Below are 19980 nucleotides of genomic sequence, written 5' to 3'. Positions count from 1 at the left end.
TTTGCGCTGATATGCAGAGTTTTTCATAGAGGTGGATGCTGGTTCAAAGGATGGTGTGATTGTGTGGTGTTTATGTTTGGCAAGTGAAGTGAAGGCTCTTTCCTTCCCCCTTCTCCTCAAGTAACACTCACACCATCTTACCTTTTACCTCGCCCTCCTCTCTTTTTGCCACCTTCTATCTCTTTGATCTATACTAGTCGCCGTCACTATTTCACAATGAAGGAAAAAGACACAGACGACCCCATCCTTGCCCCTGGCGACGGAACCTCAACCGCTGCAGAAACGAGCTCTGACGCGGTCGAGCAGCTCCGCCAGCTCAAGAAACACCACCACTGGGACCCCAATCTCCCCGACGAAGTCGCCCACGAGATCGACGATGCCCTGCACACTACCAACGACGACACCCGCCAGGAAATCGCCCACGAGCTCCTCGACAACTCTCCGTACCCCGAAGTCCGCGCCGCAGTCCCCAACCGCGATGAAGGCGGCCACTCGAACACCATCCGCGCCTGGGTCATCGGACTCCTCCTCGCGACGATTGGTTCCGCGCTGAATATGCTCTTCTCGATGCGCCAGCCGTATATTGTCATTCCGTCATATGTCGCCCAGGTCGTTGCGTACCCGATCGGTCTTGCGTGGGCGAAGGTCATGCCGAATAAGACCTACAAGGTTTTTGGTGTGAGGTTCAATCTCAATCCGGGTCCCTTCAGCAAGAAGGAGCATGCTATCTCTGTGATCATGGCCAATGCAACCTTCGGTGGTGGCGCGGCGTACGCGACTGATGTTCTCCTGGCGCAGCGCGCGTTCTACAAGCAGCGGTATGATTGGGCCTTTGAGATCTTCATGTGTATTTCGACACAGATGCTAGGATTCGGGCTCGCTGGCTTTGTTTACCGATTTCTCGTCACTCCTGCCGCCATGATTTGGCCTTCGACATTGATCAATACCTCGCTTTTCACTGCGTTGCATGACCGTGGCAAGCCGGATCCGCTCAAGGTCAGTGGCTGGACGTTGGGAAAGTACCGCATGTTTTTGTACTGCATGATTGGATCGTTCGTGTGGTACTGGTTTCCTGGGTATCTGGCCCCGTTTCTCAGTGTCTTTGCATTTGTTACTTGGATCAAGCCACAGAATGTGATTATCAATCAGCTATTTGGTGGATGGACCGGTTTGTCGTTGATTCCGATTACCTTTGACTGGACCCAGATCTCGGGATTCAATTTTAGCCCGCTCATTGCGCCGTGGCATGGGATTGCAAATACCCTGATTGGGCTAATCCTTTGGTGCTGGATTGTCACACCTGCCTTGCACTACAGCGGTGTCAATTACTCGAAGCACCTCCCCATCACCGACTCCACCAGCTATGACAATACCGGGCATGTGTACAACGTCTCGCGCATCCTGACCAAGGAAATGACGCTAGACAAGGCCAAGTACGAGAGCTATTCTCCTCTTTTTCTGTCTACCACGTTCTACCTCTGCTACGGTCTTTCGTTTGCAACCATAATTTCCGTCCTTGTGCATACTGTTCTGTTCCATGGCAAGGACATCTGGGCGCGTTTCAGAGAGGTTGGCCAGGAGGAGGAAGACATTCACGCCAGACTGATGGCTCGCTTCAAGCCAGTTCCTATCTGGTGGTACGGAACTGTTTCGCTCGTCATGATTGGAATGGCCCTTGGCGTTACCCAAGGCTACGATACACATCTGACTTGGTGGGCGTTTTTCCTCTCTCTCATCATGGCATGCATATGGATTATTCCCATCGGCATTATCGCAGCCTCGACAAACATCTCCATCGGCCTGAACGTCATCACCGAATTCGTCATTGGTTACATGCAACCCGGTCGGCCAATGGCGATGATGTTGTTCAAAACCTACGGGTACATCACCATGTCTCAGGGCCTATCTTTCTGTCAGGATATGAAGATCGGCCACTACATGAAGATTCCACCACGAGTTACGTTTCAGGCACAGATAGTCGCCTGCCTCTGGTCCTCGGTCGTGCAGATCTGCGTGATGAACTGGGCTCTCGGCGCCATCCCCGGTATCTGCACCCCACATCAGGAGAACCACTACACCTGTCCAGGAGGCCGTGTCTTCTTCACAGCTTCCGTGATCTGGGGAACCATCGGCCCCGCGCGCATGTTCTCACCAGGCCAGATGTATTCCGGTCTCATGTGGTTCTGGCTCCCGGGGTTCCTTCTCCCAATTGTATTCTACGTCCTCGCTCGTGTGTCGAAACACGCCAGATGGGGTCGTTACATCCGCCTGCTAAACGCACCGATCATCTTCGGCGGCACGGGCCTTATCCCGCCCGCGACTCCGCTCAACTACCTCTCCTGGGGATTTGTTGGGCTCGTCTTTAACAAATACATCCGAGATCGCTGGCGCGGATGGTGGATGCAGTACAACTATGTGCTGTCGGCCGGATTGGACGTTGGCCTGGCATTGTCGACGATTCTCATTTTCCTTGCGCTGAATTTGACGAAGACGGATTTTCCTAGCTGGTGGGGAACCAGCATCGCGGCTGACACGATGGATGCTCAGGGAACAGCGGTGCAGGTTACGGGGGAGAGATTTGGACCGGAGAAGTGGTGAGCACTGGCTGCATGCCTTCGTGATTCTTCCATTGCTGTATTCTGCTCAATCGTTTTAGCCAGGAGGGACGTGGTTATGGCCACGTAACGACAACCCTACCTACTTATCTGATTTCGAGATTAATGTACTACAGTCTTAGAACATAGTCAATCAATCTGTTCCGGTAGCTCGATAAACTTGCTACACGACATCCTCCTTTTCAGAAAGCAAAGTCTTCACGGTAATACCAACCCGACATGCCGAGTGTGGGATAAATAGCAGCAAATTGTCCGCTGTCGATCACCTCAGCCCATCCGTGACGCTTCCGGAATCCCGCACATCTACATGAAACGCATGAAACAAGCTCTCCGCAGTCCACTACCCTCACGCTCCCTATAAATACGCAAACCCAAGACTCACAGTGGCAGCACCGCTTCTTTCTCTTGAGACCAAGAGCCCAAGGAAAATAAGCAACAGCCAAGCAAAGAAAAGCATCTTCACCATGAAACCATCGCCAATCCCATTCCTCTTGTCCGCCGCCGGCCTCCCTCTTGCCTCGGCGGGGACAACACTCTGGTCGGGCCTATTCAACGAGACGTATACCGTGGAGGACTTTGACAAATGTACCCCCCCTTGGTCCCCTTCTCCCTCTCCCTGTCGGCCCATCCAAGCACCGAACATCACTCCAATAGAACTCCAACACCAACTCTAACGAAACTCATCAGGGTCCTGGTCCTCCCAAATCCCCCCCTGGCAGTGGTACATCCACGGCTCATCCGAGACCTCAACGTACCTCGGCGTGTCAGCGGACTTCAAAAACCCAAACGCGACCCTCCCCGACGAAGCCCAGGGTGTGCGAATCACAATCGACGACACGTCCTCGTGGAACGGGCAAAACATGATGCGCTCAGAACTCATTCCGCAAATCAGCCAAGGTGTGGATTTGGGGTCTGGAGTGAGGTACTATCACTTCTCGGTTAGTGTAGGCGAGGAGAATTTTCCCGACGCGGGGTTGGAGCACCAGGTTGGGTTTTTCGAGGTTCGTTTTCCCCCGTCCTTTTCCCCTACTTTATCCGGAGATGGGAATTTAAGCCTTGACTGGCAGTGAGACTAATATCGGTGCAGAGCCACTTCACCGAACTAAAATACGGCGGCTCCGACTCCCAAAGCCTAACCTGGTACGCCGGCGGCAGTTCCCACTGGAGCACGCCCCTCGAAGCGGGGGTGTGGTACAACTTCGCCTACGGAATCGACTTTGGCGCATCAACGGTCTCCCTGTATACATCTACAGGGGGGGATCCGCTGGAACTCGTGGTTGAGCCCGTGTCCGCGAGCACGTCGACAAACTCGGCGGATTGGCATGTGGGCGTTCTGAGACTTGACCAGGCGGTTCCTGGGGTTGGGGGGCAAGAGGATTGGTTTTGGAGTGGGGTGTATGTTGAGGATGGGGAGGGGGGTGTTACGGTTGATGTCTAGAGAGTTGGTGAAATTGTAGGCCAGAGAAGGGCGAGCCTTGAGGGGGAAACGGGGGTAGGGGGCGGGAAAGCAACGGTGTGTGGTCATTCAATGTATATATGTTGAGCTATGAATTGAGTATGTGTTTGAAGCCCAATATCCTTCCAAGGCCATTGCACCAAACCCTCATGGTGACACCGTCTAAATCTTATTGATATAAATAGCCTTTAGGGCTCGACGAGTCATGGGCACATCAGGGCAAGAATGCCTGGCTAGGGCTGAATGATTCAGATCTTCTTCTTTACTGGAACTCGCCCATGGACCTTGATACTCTCTGCTATTTTTCATTGACCATGGTACTTTGTGCAAAGCATCCCAGTCCTGATTTTTACCCCAACAGCTCCGCAATCCGAAAGCCCTATCGAGTCGATAATTGGCCCAGAGCGCATTCTTGGAGGCGGGGCGCTCTAACCGTGCCTGATCTAGCGGGCTTCAAATTACGCCTCAGCCAATGAAAAAGCCGTCCTGGATGTGAAAGTCTCCACTTGGCCTAGGTGCTCTTCGGGCCTCAAGATTGAGCATCTGAGGCTGTCAGCTTGCCCGTCGACCGCAGCAACTTTCCAGGCAAAGCTCAGACACCACCCTCGTTCCCGTCACAGTATGACGCAGCAAAGTGGCAAGTCAGCACAAGCAAAAAAGTCTCGGCAGGGGGCGCGAGGCGCGCGCAAGGTCAAGACAGGATGTCAGACGTGCAAGTACGTGGGCTCCGGGTATCTCTAACAAGTAAGAGTCTCGTAGATACTTACGCGGAGTACCAGGACCAGGCATAAGAAGTGCGATGAGCGCAGGCCTGAATGCTCGAGATGTCTCAAGGATGGATGGAGATGTGATTTTGTGTCTTCATCGCCATTCCTCGCCTCATCACCGGTGATGGCTTCATCTCGGGATCAGCACCCTGATGCGAGTAGCCATGACGTATCTCACACTCATCTCTCTACATCAATTCGCACGATGCGATGCCCCTCTGCTCAACCACTTACAGAAACTGAACTCTTGCACATGGAATACTTCCACCTCATCTGTGCCAAGGAATTCGCTCTCTTCTTCGACCTCCCTGTGTGGGAAGACCTCATACTCCAGCAGACGCACCGCGAAACATTTCTGTACCATGCTGCGCTCGCCATTGGTGCGCTCAGCCGCAATAGATACCATCCTCTTGTTACCTCCACCACATGGCAGCTACCGAACGCAATCCCCTTCTCAATTCGGCAGTACGGCCTCGCCATACAGACATTGCATAGCCGATTACAGGAAGACCAATCAGTCCAGAGCCTAGAACTCGCCGCGCTAGCTAGTGTGGTATTCAGTCAGATTGAGTTTCTACTCGGTATGGACAGTCAGCTCGAGGTCCATTTGCGGGCGGGGTGTGCCGTGCTTGAGGAGCTTGGGAGGCGTGACGCATCCAGTACGGTCTGTACAAGGCCCCGGATCTCCGGTGGCAATGTTGATGGTTTTTGTGGAGGAGTACTTTTGCGGCGTCGTAGTAGTTACCCCGACACTCTGCTTTCCAACGCAATCTTGCAGCTCTCGGCACAGGTTGATTCGTTCAAGAGGTTCCGGCGGGCAAGACTGTGATTACAGAATAATAATATGAGAGGGTTCGGAATGGAACTTGCCCTCCCAAAGGACACCCTGAAATTCGACTAATACGCCATGTCATAATCATTTTCTGAGCCTTCTGCTTGCGGATTGGTACCTACTCTCGACGCCCAAGTGCCCAGGTGAAAACAGCGGGGCGACTATGACCAACCAATCAAAGTCTTCGGAGCGTAAATGAGCAATTTATGGTTATCATGCTGCCCCATCTACAATGATAATCTCTGAGTCCATCGAAACCCATCATCTCCGTGCTGGCCCAGCCCTTTATATCCGATTTACGCTGTGGCCAATGGCATAGTACTGCACTGCACCCCCCGGGCATCTACCTCCGTGCCCGCCATGGAGAGATTGTGACGCGGACGTAGGTTGAGCAGTCTATATAAAGCAGGCTGCTCTTCGCAAAGGAAGCATGGAGAGTAGAGATTTAGGTCTAACCATCGCACAACCCTTTACCGAAATCTCTATCCTGTCTGCGGTTTACTCGTATCATAAACTACCATGGCCCCAATCACACCCTTCAAAATCGCTATCCCCGACTCGCGTCTCCAACGCCTCCGCCAGAAACTTGCACTAACCGACCTTCCAACCGAGCTCGAGGACCTAGATCCGCACAATGAGCAATGGTCCCGTGGTACTCCCCTGTCCGAGATAATACGGCTGGCAGCATACTGGAAAGACCACTTTGACTGGCGCAAAGTCGAGGCGCGGCTGAATGCTGAATTACCGCAGTTTACCGCTGACATCGAGATTGACGGCTCCGGGAGCTACAATGTCCATTTCGTGCACAAGCGGAGCAGCGTGTCTACTGGTCCAGGGGAGCAGGTAATTCCCGTGCTTTTCCTTCACGGCTGGCCTGGTAGCTTTCTGGAAGTCAGCAAGATCCTGCCTCTGCTGGTTGAGGCTGGAGAGGGCGAGCCGTCATTCCATGTTGTCGCGCCGAGCTTGATTGATTTTGGGTTCTCAGATGGGAGTAAGCGTGTACGTTCCATCGTCATTATGTTAGGTAAAAGCCATGCGTCAGGCTAATTTTAAAATAGAAAGCCTTCGGCATGCAACAGCACGCAGAAGCATATCATAAACTGATGCTTGCCTTGGGATACGAGGAATACGGTTCGTTCACTCCACTACTACATCCATATGCCGCCACGAGACGCAACAAACTAACAGCCCCTTGCCATAGTAATCCAAGCCGGCGACCTTGGCTACGTGATATCCCGCCTCATGACCTCAAAATACGGCGCGACACATATCAAAGCCCTGCACACAAACTCCGCGATCCCCGCCGAACCAACCGCCGAATCCCACCCGGAGCTACACACAGACCTCAACAGTGAACCTCTATCCGACTTCGACAAAGCGGGCCTCGCACGCACAGCTTCATTCTCCAAGGACGGAATGGCATACGTCGCCCTCCTCGCGACCCGCCCGCAAACACTCGGCTACAGCCTCACCGACTCCCCCGTCGGATTACTAGCTTGGATCTACGAAAAACTGCACGACTGGACGGATGGGTATCTCTGGACAGACGACGAGGTTCTCACGTGGGTATGCCTCCATTATTTCTCCAGAGCCGGACCCGCGGCCCCGGGGAATCTGTATTTCGCGCTGGAGCGCGATAGTCCCGTGCCGGGGAATCCGTTTGCGGTCGTGCAGGGGTATATTCCCGATGTGCCGCTGGGGATCTCGAGGTTTGCGCGGGATTTGGTTCTTTTGCCGAAGGCGTGGAATCGGGCGCTTGGGCCTGTTGTTTTGCAGAGGGAGTATGAGCGCGGTGGGCATTTTGGGGCGTGGGAGTGTCCAGCGGAGATTGTGGGGGATTTGAGGGTGTTGGTGAGGGAAGCTAGGATCTGTTGAGTCATTGAGAGGAGATATGTAGATAGGCTTATTGCGAGAGCTAGATGATGAGGTTACTCGATATCATGGATTTGAAGCATTCTGCTGTTTATAAATGGTTGTGACCATTATCTCTCTAAGCTGAGATAGAGCTGGCCTTACGTGCCCCAGCACAAAGGGTCATCTGCCTATACTACCCTACTAGGTACAGAATTCAAAGGTACTTGGTCTTCATTCTTACTGTGTGGAAGGTATATTGATCAGTGCACCTAAAAATAGTGCTAGGGAACAATTAACCAGGCTACTATACCATGAATAACTAAGTAGGGATCTGGATATCATCCATCGAACACGCATCAATTCTCTCGTACTCGTGACTCATTTTCTGAACCATAAATAGTGGTGGGTGGACTTCTCTGGTCAGGAGGAAAGCTAGCCACGTTCCGGAGAGTACCAAAAGGAGGAAGCAGGAGGTAATACCTGCTGAATTGGACAACGCTCGAAGAGAGAGCTGAAAAGGGTAGTATGCCAGCGCCGTGCTTGCAGATCCTCTCGGCTACTTAGATGACACTCCGGCCTAGGCTCATTGGTATACGGCTTGAGTGTGTCTCAAAATGTTTATGTCCGAAGCGAGCAGAGACCATCACGGCTATTTGCCGCAACTGCCATATTCTTGTTTATGTGTATATAGACCAGGGGCGATTGAAAATATCTACCAAAGCCTGGCCCTAGTACACCTTGTCTTTAGACGGATGAAGCTTTATCTAATACTTTGGTGGACTATTAGGTTGTAGCCACAGATAGCTCAAATCCCAGAAGCAGCTAGATGGCTACAGTTGCAGACTCGTGTGTTGGGAGTACAGCCTAGAGACCACCGCAGGGGATCCAGGAGGCTACGTGGTCCAAACAGAGTACTCAAGCCTCGCTCGTCACCGGCTAGAGCCCTCGGCATAAGGGTCGTTGACTACTCAGAAGATAGAGATTGATTGTCCATCCTCGCTATCATTATCCACTGGGCGTTGAAGTAAACCCCACCCGGCGACCTGGTTTTGTCAAGTCAAGGCATAGTGGTGGCCACGAGTGTATTGCACCTCAAGGCGGTGGTTCAAATTACTGGCACCATATGCACGAGAAGGCTATGCAGAAGAATATCTGGAAGTGGCCCAAAAATATCATAGTATAGGACTAAACACTACGGCGCCGCCTTTATTATCTTTAAGGGCATGTTGCTAGCTGCGTAGTATTAAGTTGTGTACTGCCGATTCCTAACTTTTCGTATGCGTCCCAGACTGCTGCCGGCTAGGTTCTCTCTGGCTGTTTCCATCTCCGCAAGAGCTTGGCTAGTCTCGGATCCCATTGTATGGAAACGGATCACTGAACTGTTCTATGAAGGATATTCCTACAGGAGTGTCGGTGCTGTCATCGACGCCAAATCGCTGCCTATAAAGCCCCAGTGCCGGAGTGATTGATTTGATTGAAGCAGAAATGCGCGCGTGCGCATGACATCCTCTGTCCTCCCCGGTGGTGGTTCGAAGCACGCACGGGGACCAGAACATGAGGGGGATGGAGTTGCATATGCCCCCTGCTGCCTCTCCGGACTGGCATTGCTGGCAGTGGTATTACCGGGGTCGTTACCAGGTTCGTGGCAGCGGACGTTCCGCAGGTTGGCCTCTTGAAATTAATCCTTGGCGAGGGGCCGAAGGCTGATTAAGGATCTTGTTATACCAGCCAGGGTTCCTATATAATCAACCCAACCAAGGGGGACGAGCATCACCCTTCTTGTTTTCAGTGCCGGCGATGTCAAGGTCTATTGGCTGGTATGGTCTGGACTACCATTTCGAGATCGGACAATGGGTCAAGTTCCTTGCTCTGGGAGCCATATCCCTTCTCCGTCGCGTGGGTTGAGCCCAATTCTAGCGTCACAACTCCCGGGTATTACGATAAAGAGCCACCAAAATACTCAATGTCGCTCTCACGACTTGAGAAGCAACTGCTTCCCTCGCCCGACCTAGACCTCTACCTCTCCCTTAAAAGCGAGCTCACGGCCGTCTCCGCGGGTCTGCTGGGGTTGGAGGGCTTGTACACGGATTGCGACATGGCAGTACTCTGTACGACCCAGTAGGCCATTATTTGCGCCGTCTTGCTGTCTTCGGACACGGCGAAAATTGGCCTCGAACTTGAGGCTTATAAGCTCACTAACCCGATGCTCAGCCCTTGTTAGTCAATAGTCAATCCCGGCCCGGGGTCACAATGTGTATGTCGATCTCTGCGTGGGGCGTCGGCTTTTCTTGTAGTCCTCGCTATGACTGCCGAATCCTCGGCGGTATCTGGCTAGTACGAATACTTATTGGCCGTTGGTGTCAACACGTATTAGGGTTATAGCAAGGTAAGATCCTACAGAGATTCTCTGCAGGATGTGACGAAACACGCCGTGCCGCCTTTCCTTGTGATGGGTTGATTGAGCAATCTCAGAAACCTGCTTTACTTCCCATGTGCGCACTCGCTTTGAGGAAACCGTGTTTGGAGCCACCAGGGTGTTCATTTCCTCGTACGTTCCCGGAGCCGGAGGTATGTTTGGGCCTGTGCCAGAAGCCGTTAGTTCGCCTTTGGAGAGTAAAAGGCTTCATCAGCGTAATGCTGCTTCTCGGGGTATAGACTTTTCGGGAAGCATAGTGCCCCCGCTCAGAGCCTCGTTTGTACCCAGGGAAGAGCGGGAGCCCATGTAAAAGGACTACGAAGGGCGTCGGGCGTGAAGTATCCAAGAGGGCCTTTGGAGAGCGTGCAAGCCAAACAGTCAGCAACATGTCCAGCCGCATTGGCTGATCATGCTGGCATGCCGCTGACCTAGTCCTTGATACCCAGTTAAAGGTCGAGATTGATCGGCTTGGATATCATCGGATCCGCTCCCTTGCATTCAGGTCGTACACGAGCGGGTTCTTTGTGTATCTATAGAGGCAGAGCTGCCAAAAACCAGGGATGCCGAGTCGCCCAGTATAAATCCCTGAATGTGCGCCCTTGAGTTTAGCAAAGAATGCAGGATACGGGACAAGCCACAAAACCATTTGATCACTTCGAGTAACCCGCCAGACTCCGCGTCTATCGCGCCCATCCTTATCAACGCCCTGAATTCGGCTCGGGTCAACACTGGAACCTCCAGACACTTATCCGTGGCACCTTCGCAGTACGGGCACGGCTTCGCTCTGTCTGGCACATATGTACGGGAGCCTTATCCTTCTCTATCGCAATTCTTTGCATACATTGCCTTGGCGCAGGTACAGTGGGGCAGCGGTCGTAAATCCAGGTGATTGGCGGTGTCATATGCGCTTTAGGGTTGAATTGCCGCTTACTCCCTGGGGAGTGGGACCTCAGAGACTACGCACGATTGAGAGTAAACCCCTAGAATGAAGCCGCAAGGGAAGAAGGAGGGGGGGACTGAAATTCTACCGCGTCACGAGGGGCAATACGCGCAGTGGCCCCCCTACCGGGGGGAATGCACGGGAGAACGAACCTAATGAGGTGCCGGGAGTTGTTATCCTGCTGGAAAATCCACCAGAGGGCGCAGTCAAACCTACGCCGGACGCGGCAGCATGGGAGCTGGGGGATGCGAAAAGGTCGTCAAGACTCCCATCCCCCGCTTTCTCACAGACGAGCATAGTGCGGCTTAGAGTTTGGTACTTTGCCCAAAGCCATCTTCCGAGGACATTCCATGTCTGGACACCGGACCGGACGACTCGAGGCAACAGTGAACACCCGCAATAGAGTCGAGCAAGGGGCCCACAACCTGGGGTCTGGGAGGATCCGAAGCGAAAGATCATTGAGAGTTCAATAATTTAGGTCTTTAATAAGCCAAGGTTTTTTTCTCTGGATAGGACCAGGGTAAACATGAGCTGTCAACTCAGAGTCTTTGAACACCGGCTTCCCACTCCATGCATAAAACAACAAACCCCCTGGATCTGCACGATCCGTCCTGGCGCAGTGCTACTACTGGCGAGTACTATATACAGCCACAGTACATCCGCCCGGGGTGAGCTACGCGGGACCCATAACCACTAGGGCATCTACCTCACCTCATATACCCCTCGCTCCATGGCACATGCTGTGTCTAATATATCCTCAGGGGTATCGTTAGCAAGACCAAGCCAGGGCGATCGTGGGAAGAAGGTGTAAGTTGTGCGGGAAACAGTGTCTGGATCAGGTGCAGGACACGGAGCCTTGTTGCCATGGTTCGTGATCGCCTCTCTTTTAAAGAGTCGTGAGAAGCCTCGAGCCTAACATGTTGAAGCAACCATCTTAAAAACAATGGAAACTTCCGGCCGCAGTCGACCTTGGCAAAGCCTCTCCAATAACAGCATCGCCATAAAATATCTCGGTGCTTAAGGGTCTGGGCGGATTCCGCGGCCCAAACGGTCTTATAACGGCCGGGTTCCTCAAACCAGGGCTTGAACAACGTTTTGTCCTTGTGTTTGGTTTCTGGGACTCAAAGAGGTCGAATTCCTCCACATACTAGTTATAGCACATAATCTGCTCGACAAGAAACAGGGCCGCGAGTGTTTGATGTTGCGGCGGTTTATAACAATATCCCAGTGACCACTTCAGGTATTCGACAGTTTCGTTGTGGATATCAGAACGGTAATATGACCTGGTAACCTCACTCAATGAAACGGTCGACGAGGCCAAGACGTGCGCTGAGCTCTAGTAACGGACCGCGGAAGCCCATATAATCATATCTGGGCATTCACTGCCGCTGCCTTCCTAGGTCATGCATTTTATCAGGACAAAAGGGACATCTTGATCGTACCCAGTTTGTGGACCCCTGGCATTTCCAGCCGACGTATGTAGACTATATCTGGGCTTCTCCACATTGCTCAGACCCTTGAGGACCGTAAACGCTTAGAGGGCGTGTGTCTTTATTCCTTCTCAGGTCGTCCCATCCAACCCCAAAAGAAATGGTAGGCTTCACTCACGTTGGGCACACCGCTATAAACCCTGGTGACGCTGATAGACCAAACCATTCAACCTCTGTGCCTTTAATTGGGCATGAGCATCCCGCATCCCGCATGAGTAGGTTAAGGGGTCGAGCTCCTTGCCATTAGGCCCAACACGGCCGTACTATAAGAGAGGTATCATTGACCTGCATCCTATAGCTAGTCAGGACGCTAAGACGCTCCAGCCAAGAACCAACAGCCAAAGGCCATCGAGCCAGCTGTGAGCATCACTTGCCAGCAGTCTCATGAGTCATGCACGCAATAATTCACATAACCGGGCAATTTCGTGGTATACTTGCAGTCTTTCCTGCCTGATACGAGAAACTGCTCATAGGCCAACGGTTACGGATCCAGCATCGTTGTCAGATGTCTCGTTTTCGGAGTCGGACTACGGTTTTCCTGTAGCGTTGGGGAGCGCTATGGTAGCGGGGTGCATGGGAGGTAGTCATCCATCAAAGCCCCTTCCGTATAGGCAATACCATCATCCTCCAAATTCGGAATCAGGTTGCGCTCATCGGGTAAGAGGCACGTCCCCTAGGAACGCGGGTTATCGTTAAGCCATTCTACTGCAGCCGTTGTGTCGGAAATAAGCATTTAGCTTGGGCTGTTGCTACTGCTACCATGGAGGTGTGATGGGCTACTGCGCCCCTAGGTTGCTATTTGTGATATTGGATGGTCCACTATTGTTGTTAGCAGGCTTGGCGCGCCCTTGTTGTGCTTGTCTAGCCTGGTTACCAGAAAGGTGCGCGTGCTAGCCATGTCTGTCTAGTTCCTCTTGTGTTTGGAAGGCCACAGCGCAGCCTGGGAATTGGCAGCGGAATTCACGGGTCACGCCTCCCCCATGGATTCTCTGCGTGGTATTTGCTCCAAAGGCCCATGGGTGTTGTGCTGTATCCAGAGTAAGATATGCAAATCCTTCTATACTCTGTCCAGTTGGCTGTCTGAGATAGCTGAATGGCCGTCGTGTACTTTCCTAACCTGCTCACAGCTTCCAATCAAATATGGCAGCCCAGGCGAGGCGAGAGGAGACGAGGATCGTGTTAGAGCGAGTGGCTAGCTAAATTGGCCCGATGTCCCGCAGGAGCTCAATGGCCCATCCACAAGGATTTTCACCCGAGTTGAGACGGTCTTCATCCAATTCGAGAGTCTTCGGGCAAGTGTAGGTAAAAGTCGACCGTTCCTTGCTGAGCGCTCGTACCGGACTTTCGAGGGGGTACGATCAACTCGGGGGATACCAGGACCGTCGGCCACACCAGGCTCAGCCACCTATACAACTCCTTCTGATATCCATCTTCGAGAGGAGTCGGGTGCTCGACGCCGTGTCTGCTTCCCTCGTTGAACGTTCGAGAAGCCTCCCATATTTGCCGTGGTGCAAAGCGTTTCAGAGCAGCTATGAGTACTTCAATTGGCGATTTTCAGGATCCAATTCAGCATCGCAGGGCAGAAATCACGCCCTTCACCCAGGCTCTTCGCTCCATTGGCATTCCGTGCTCCCCAAGAACGATCGCCTGGGGTTTTGCCAGGACCAGGCGTGAGAGTGAGGGCCACAATTAGGCAGAGCAGCAACGCCGGCCATGTCCTCTTAACAAAGGACACGCACGCCCCATGGGCCATCTTTGCGTTTCGACCATGGGTTGAGTATGTTAACCTTCTCGGGTCTTGAGAACTTCCAGGACCGCGCATAAAGCCCTAACTAACAGCGCGGCACCTGCATGAGCTGCTAATCCTCGAAGATGCAGCTGCGTTCCGAATCATCGGCGCACGAGTGTTTCACTGCTTTGCAGTGAGAGCACGGCTCAGTGTCTCTGTCAAGGAGACTGCAGTGTCTACCGCCCCAAAGGCAGCGGTGACAGGGCAGTTCGCAGTTGTGCTCAGGCGGCGGCCGCGGGGTCGTTTGCCCAAAGGCAAGGCAGGACGAGCAGAGAAAGACATCTGGCCACGACCAGAAAGCGCACAAGCGGGTAGCAGAGCCGGCGTGCTGTTTACTGACCAGCCATTTACCATCCACGCGTGTGGGATGCCTGGGACAGGTCTCCATCTTCCACCCAATCAGACTCTTTCCATGGTGCATTGTAGAAGCCATGGCGAATAGCATTCGCGCGAATGCGAATCTGGCCCTCCTCCAGTTGGCATTCCTGGGCGACGCTAGGTGAGCGTGACTGGTCAGAGGCATCTTGCTACCTACAAGTGTTGAGGTGGCGGCAGTCTACAAACAGATCCCTGGGGAAGATAACTGACCCAGTGGCCATATGCCTGCCAAGCACGTTGATGTATCTGCGGAGCTGTACGTACGTCAAGGATGAACCGCACCTCGAGAAGCGACAGGGTGTTCTCGGTACCCTTCATCATTGTTAGACGTCTTGTTTGGTGTAGCGGGGGTTCTCTAGGCGCTGACGGCCTTGTGAGAATGGCATCTTGAACCGTTGCTCCAGCATTTCGCACCTTCCATTAACGCCATTGCCCTGAACTAGTCTTTGTTAGATCTATCGGGCAATGTCAATCAGGCCCAGCAGGGTGACCCAGATAAACGACGGTTGAGACCATTCGCAGGCAGATAATACAGCGTCCGCAGCCCGTACTAAACGGTCTCCCACGCAGATGGCGTCAACGACGGGAATGATGCAGGCGTCCAGCAGCAATGGCGACGCGGGCTCCCACGACGACTCGTCTGAATAGGCTTTGTTTGCTCTGGGTGCCGGTCAGAGGAACCACGCACACCACTCTGTGGTCGTGGAAGAACCGCTGGCGATATTTGCAGGTCCAGCTTTCTTCGCGGCGTATGACAGACAACCTTCATTCAAGTCACCTCAGCAATGACCCAGAAGTCACGGCCTGAGACGCACCGTTCACCATTTCCGGGCGAGGTACGTACCACGCAAGCAATCGTGGGGACATCGGGTTGGATTCAGAGGCAACGAGCGGTGTCGCGCAGGGTTTTCATTGAGGTCCAATGAGAATTCTCCGAGTCTAGCATTTCCGTCAGTCAGGCAGAGCAGAGCAGATGATATGATTTTCGAGTTGTTGATCATACTTACCATACACTTGGTTCGTAAACAGAAGATCCCATCCTGAGCACACAATACTCTCACAGGGTGCTCTTCTCTCCTTTGCATCAGGCTTGCAATTCATCCATCTCAATGGGAAGATCCGCCGCAGGGTCTTCTCTGTTTACGCTCGTTCCGAAGCAGGGTAGACCCCAACCGACGTTAAGTATTGGATTCTTGGTCAAGTCCCACACATGTCGGCCTGGTAAACACAGCCGGTCTTGCTATTCGGACTGTGACAGGCCAGGCTCGAAGCGAGAGTACGAGGTCATGCATTTCTCCCGCTTCTTCCTGACATGGATGATGCGTGTGCGCCATGCCACTGGGGACCCGTGCCAGGTTGAATGAAACAATGGTTCCGCGCGAGGTCTAATGTTATCATGCTCGTTCTTGAGCAGTGGGTAGAGAGGCCAGGCAAGCGAGTGTGCGACAGTGAGGACACGACAGGACACATTACTTCTGGCTTCTTGCGGCGATAATGCGCAAGCCATCTGCGAGCTTGAGAGCTCCTGCGCGCCCGAGCTTCGAGGCCTTTGTAAGGGCAGGCAATCAGGCAGGCAGGCATCGGTGGTCTCTGATTCCAGGTGGATTATACCATTCCTGGACCTAATGCTGGGGTGTATTTGACGAGAAAATATGTCTTCTGAATCGGCTTCCTTCCGGGCCTTTTTTGCTCACATAATCCTGGCCAGTCATCTGCGAGCCTGCACGACCCTCTCTGCCTGGAATTGGATGGTCATGGTATGAGCAGGCAGGCAGGCAGGCAGACATCGGTGTATATCTAAATCCATGTGGATTATACCGTTCCTGTACCCGATGGGCTATATCCGAAGAGGAGACATGCCGTATCCTTCAATCGTACGCTGCGGGCGCTTCGCTAAGGATCCAAATCTGGTGGGTTAAGGATTTTGATGGGCTGTGGGCAGGGCAGAGTGGGATAAGCTGGAGGTGCAGTGTGGCCTACATCATTTGAACAGTGAAATAAGGCCGATCATGTGTCTGGGCAGAGCTGACACGGTACGTCAAAATGTTGTTCCGATACTACAGGGCTAGATAAGACGTCCATAGCGATAAAGCATCAAGATGGAGACGTATATGGGAACGGGGATGAGAAGGAGATGGAGATGGGAACTGGGATGTGAGATGGACGTCGGGAAAAGAGAAAAGAGAAAGCCACCCGGGAAGTAGGGCCCGGGGGGGGGGTTTATATAATGCCTCCCTAGCCTTAGAATCACAAAGAACATTCAAGCAGAGTGACTATTCCAGCAAACAAACGACTTCCCTCCCCGTATAACGCCGTGAAGGAAGACGGCAAACAGGCAGCGACCCCGAAGGTACCAGAAACGAATGGAATGAGAGATTGAAGGCAAGAGCAGCGCCAGTAAGGAAAGAAAGTCACATAGAATCCTCATCACGTCATATCATATCGATCCATTTCCATCGAATTCACTTGCAGACCAGACTAGCATGTAGCCCGCCAGTCAGGCTGGCAGGCAGGCAGGCAAGCAAGCAGGCAGGCATCCCAGCCAGGAAACCCTACCTTACCGCTCAACATCCTTCACCTCAATACTCTTCCTCCCGACAACATCCGGCGTCCCAGCCCCATCGACACTCTCAGCAAGATGCATAGGCGGAAGTGTCTTGGCCAAGCGCACTGTATCAAAGACACTGCGCGACTGCAGGAAAATCTCATCAATCTCCTCAAGTGAACGTCCATTCGTCTCGGGAAAGAAAAAGTACACCGTCGGCACAATCGCCGCGTTCAGGACTGCAAAGATGATGTAATACCGATAAGAGATCGTATTAAACCCAACAGGGGTCACCTCTGCGAGGAGGAAATTAAACGTCCAGACTGCAGCCGTTGAGACAGCGCTAATCGCCGCGCGGAGCTGCAGCGGCGCGACCTCGGTCGCGTAGAGGAATGTCAACCCGGAGTATCCGACTGTGAAGATGAACTCGAAGACGAAGAGGAAAATTACCGCCACGACAAGGGCGGCCGTGTTGCCTGTTAGGGACGTTGTCCCAGCCAGGATGGCCATTGAGGCGGACATGCCTGCGGCGCTCCAGAGCATGAGCGGGCGGCGGCCTAGCCTGTCGATTGTGAAGAAGGCGAGGAACCCGCCGAGGGGCTGTGTGAGGCACATTGATGCCGCGAGGATGCGGGACTGCAGTGGGCTCAGCCCGAGGTATTGCTCAAAGATAGTTGTGGCGTAGAATGTAATGAGGTTAATTCCGCACATTTGTTGGAACATCTGGCCGGCGGCTGCGAGGACGGTGCGGTGGAAGAGGCGCTGCTCGCCCATGCTGAGCATGTCTCGCCAGGAGCCAGATCCAGATAGGGCGAGGGAGCGCTCGATGTCTGCGAGGGCTTGGGTTATGGAGGGGTCGTTGGGAGCCACGTCGGCGAGGGCGGCCAGGATGTCGCGGGCTTCGTTGATACGGCCTTGCTTGACGAGCCAGCGGGGAGATTCGGGGAAGACGGTTATGAACGCCATGACGAGGAGGGAGAGGATGACCTGGAAGGCGAGCGGGAAGCGCCAGGAGACAGAGTTGCCGGTTACAAAGTAGAAGCCAAAGTCGATCCAGAGGGAGATGGTGATGCCTGCGCCAATGAAGATTCCATCAGTGACGACGTGTGCTCCACGCTTGTTCGCCTGCGAGATTTCAGACTGCCAGACGGGGACTGTCGCGACGTAGCCACCCGTCCCGACACCGAGGACAAGACGGGCAACAATGAACTGTGCAAGACTGTACGAGCTGGCCATGAGAACAGCCCCGATGATTGAAACAGCCGACGTCCAGAAGATGACTTTTCTCCGTCCAAGCAGGTCTCCCAAGTATATGCACGAAAGCGAGCCAAAGATGCCGCCAACGGTATACAACGCAACAACCGTTCCTGTTTCGATCAGCATACTCCAGTCAGTCAGTCGGTCTTGTCAGGCAATCGAACCCTGAATCGTCGAGTTATAGTGCTGCTGCTCCCCCATCGTCGTCAGCGTGTCCATTGACGGAAACGCCTTGACAAACGATTCCAGTGTGAGCAGGCCCCCCGTCACACCCTGGTTGTACCCGTAGCAGAGGAATGCCGGGCAAACGACGAGCCAGATGATTGCACGGTTGAGCAGCGTGCCGCGGAGGCCAAAGTACGGTGCCATTTTCGGATCAATTGTGATAGTCGAGATCAATTCAGGTCAATTCAATCCAGTTGAGTGAGTTGGTAGACAACGATCCAGTCGTCGCCTCGATACCAGAGCAATAGTTCCATCCCAATTCACACTCGGAGGCGCTCATAGTTAACTGGCACCCATCAAAACGGCCATCGGCGGTGCCCGCTAGACGGTAAGCATATCTCCAACCTCTCCACATCGTCCGCGCCGGTGCACAGTGCAGGCAAGAGCTTGGCTCGGCGGGAGAAGGTGCATTAGACTGCCGATCATCGGACGGACAGGTCGTTTATGCGTTGAAAACTGGGGTTATGCTTCGCTTAGATGCCACTGTCCCGGTGGCGATGCTGTGTTATTGTCTGCGCTCTCCGGTCACGGTGCTGTCTCCACACTCCACACCCCGTTCGGAACCGGCCGATGAGTACGTAAAAGTAACCGAGGTCTGCACTCAGATCTGGGGTTGACATTGAATCCCTGCATTGAATTTGAGGGGTATGTTCTTGGATCGCTGAGATGAAACGTAACTGCGCGGTTGTCGAGAGCTTGGCTTTTGGGAAGTGATTTGGAGAAAAGAGTTCAACCTTATAACGGCCAGCTGCGCTGCAATCTATGCTCGAGTCAAGTCGGTTATCGCATCCTGCGTGATAGCCATGGCTAATTCGATTTGTCACTGGGGTAGATAACGTGGTTGGGATAATGCAATGTGTCACTATCTCTCTCAGCGTCGCCTTTCGTCCGGGTAGAGCGACACAACACGCTGTACGCCTATTAAACTTTATATTTTAAAAGTATGCATATCTTGGTATGTAGATTGTTTGAATTGCATATCTCGTTGTCATCGTGGCTTGGCACATTGTCGAGACGAGCAGGACGAGATCCAAGAGAACTGAGAGACCGATGCGACGTCCAACGTCTCTAAAGCTTACTAGGCCAGTCACAAGAGGCCAAGCCACGCCTCGGCCAATGACTGTTGCTCTTCCTCTTCGAGGCCATGCTTAGCGCCGCCATGGCGCTCCTTGTTTAGAGTTTGCTTCTTGGCTTTGTGCTTTCTTATCCTTGACTTGTGGCATGTAAGTTGAAGAACTCGGGAAGTTGATTAGCATGGTTGCTGGTGTTGAAGTGATTTGGTAACACGGTAGTTGCTCATGACTCCTTCCTAACAGTATCAGAAAGCTTTGATCTGGTCAATGAATCGTGATCTCTATATCTATGTCGTGTCTATCTATGTCTATAAGATTGATCTATATGTACTTCACAAATCTA

The 19980-nt window shown here is 53.0% G+C and overlaps 5 protein-coding genes across 5 annotated transcripts; 4 read left to right on the top strand and 1 right to left on the bottom strand.

Annotated features, from left to right (window-relative positions):
* Window positions 1-216: 216 nt before the first annotated feature.
* optB (small oligopeptide transporter, OPT family) lies at window positions 217-2598 on the top strand (the record flags this gene model as incomplete). Its single annotated transcript, XM_071043632.1, has 1 exon — window positions 217-2598. One exon carries the CDS (start codon window positions 217-219, stop codon window positions 2596-2598), a length of 2382 nt encoding a protein of 793 aa, XP_070893276.1.
* Window positions 2599-3079: 481 nt separating this feature from the next.
* Window positions 3080-4053, top strand: BJX68DRAFT_272343 (glycoside hydrolase family 131 protein; the record flags this gene model as incomplete). Its single annotated transcript, XM_071047188.1, has 3 exons — window positions 3080-3200; window positions 3303-3616; window positions 3703-4053. The coding sequence occupies 3 exons, from the start codon at window positions 3080-3082 to the stop codon at window positions 4051-4053; spliced, it is 786 nt and encodes a 261-aa protein (XP_070893275.1).
* Window positions 4054-4624: 571 nt separating this feature from the next.
* BJX68DRAFT_248319 (Zn(II)2Cys6 transcription factor domain-containing protein) lies at window positions 4625-5893 on the top strand. The gene is made up of 2 exons (XM_071041899.1): window positions 4625-4787; window positions 4851-5893. The coding sequence occupies exons 1-2, from the start codon at window positions 4693-4695 to the stop codon at window positions 5665-5667; spliced, it is 912 nt and encodes a 303-aa protein (XP_070893274.1). The 5' UTR covers window positions 4625-4692; the 3' UTR covers window positions 5668-5893.
* A 194-nt stretch (window positions 5894-6087) lies between these two features.
* On the top strand, window positions 6088-7545 carry BJX68DRAFT_279522 (epoxide hydrolase; the record flags this gene model as incomplete). The annotated part of the gene is made up of 3 exons (XM_071048751.1): window positions 6088-6669; window positions 6729-6801; window positions 6872-7545. Exons 1-3 carry the CDS (start codon window positions 6190-6192, stop codon window positions 7543-7545), a joined length of 1227 nt encoding a protein of 408 aa, XP_070893273.1. The 5' UTR covers window positions 6088-6189.
* Window positions 7546-16555: 9010 nt separating this feature from the next.
* On the bottom strand, window positions 16556-19270 carry BJX68DRAFT_248317 (putative MFS sugar transporter). The gene is made up of 2 exons (XM_071041898.1): window positions 18504-19270; window positions 16556-18449 (listed from the first exon to the last, which is right to left on the bottom strand). Exons 1-2 carry the CDS (start codon window positions 18706-18708, stop codon window positions 17095-17097), a joined length of 1560 nt encoding a protein of 519 aa, XP_070893272.1. The 5' UTR covers window positions 18709-19270; the 3' UTR covers window positions 16556-17094.
* Window positions 19271-19980: the final 710 nt, after the last annotated feature.

The sequence above is a fragment of the Aspergillus pseudodeflectus genome, assembly GCF_044049435.1.
Source record: "Aspergillus pseudodeflectus strain CBS 756.74 chromosome Unknown BJX68scaffold_79, whole genome shotgun sequence".
NCBI lineage: Eukaryota > Fungi > Ascomycota > Eurotiomycetes > Eurotiales > Aspergillaceae > Aspergillus > Aspergillus pseudodeflectus.
The sequence above is the reverse complement of the archived record's forward strand: the minus strand, read 5'-3'. Positions and strand labels throughout refer to the sequence as shown.

Excerpts from the sequence above, each read along its gene's own strand:
- BJX68DRAFT_248319 (XM_071041899.1), top strand. The coding sequence starts at position 4,693 with ATGACGCAGCAAAGTGGCAAGTCAGCACAAGCAAAAAAGTCTCGGCAG. Across the intron at positions 4,788-4,850 it reads ACAGGATGTCAGACGTGCAA|GACCAGGCATAAGAAGTGCG; the intron begins GTACGTGGGCTC and ends GCGGAGTACCAG.
- BJX68DRAFT_248317 (XM_071041898.1), bottom strand. The coding sequence starts at position 18,708 with ATGGCACCGTACTTTGGCCTCCGCGGCACGCTGCTCAACCGTGCAATC. Across the intron at positions 18,450-18,503 it reads CTATAACTCGACGATTCAGG|GAACGGTTGTTGCGTTGTAT; the intron begins GTTCGATTGCCT and ends TGATCGAAACAG.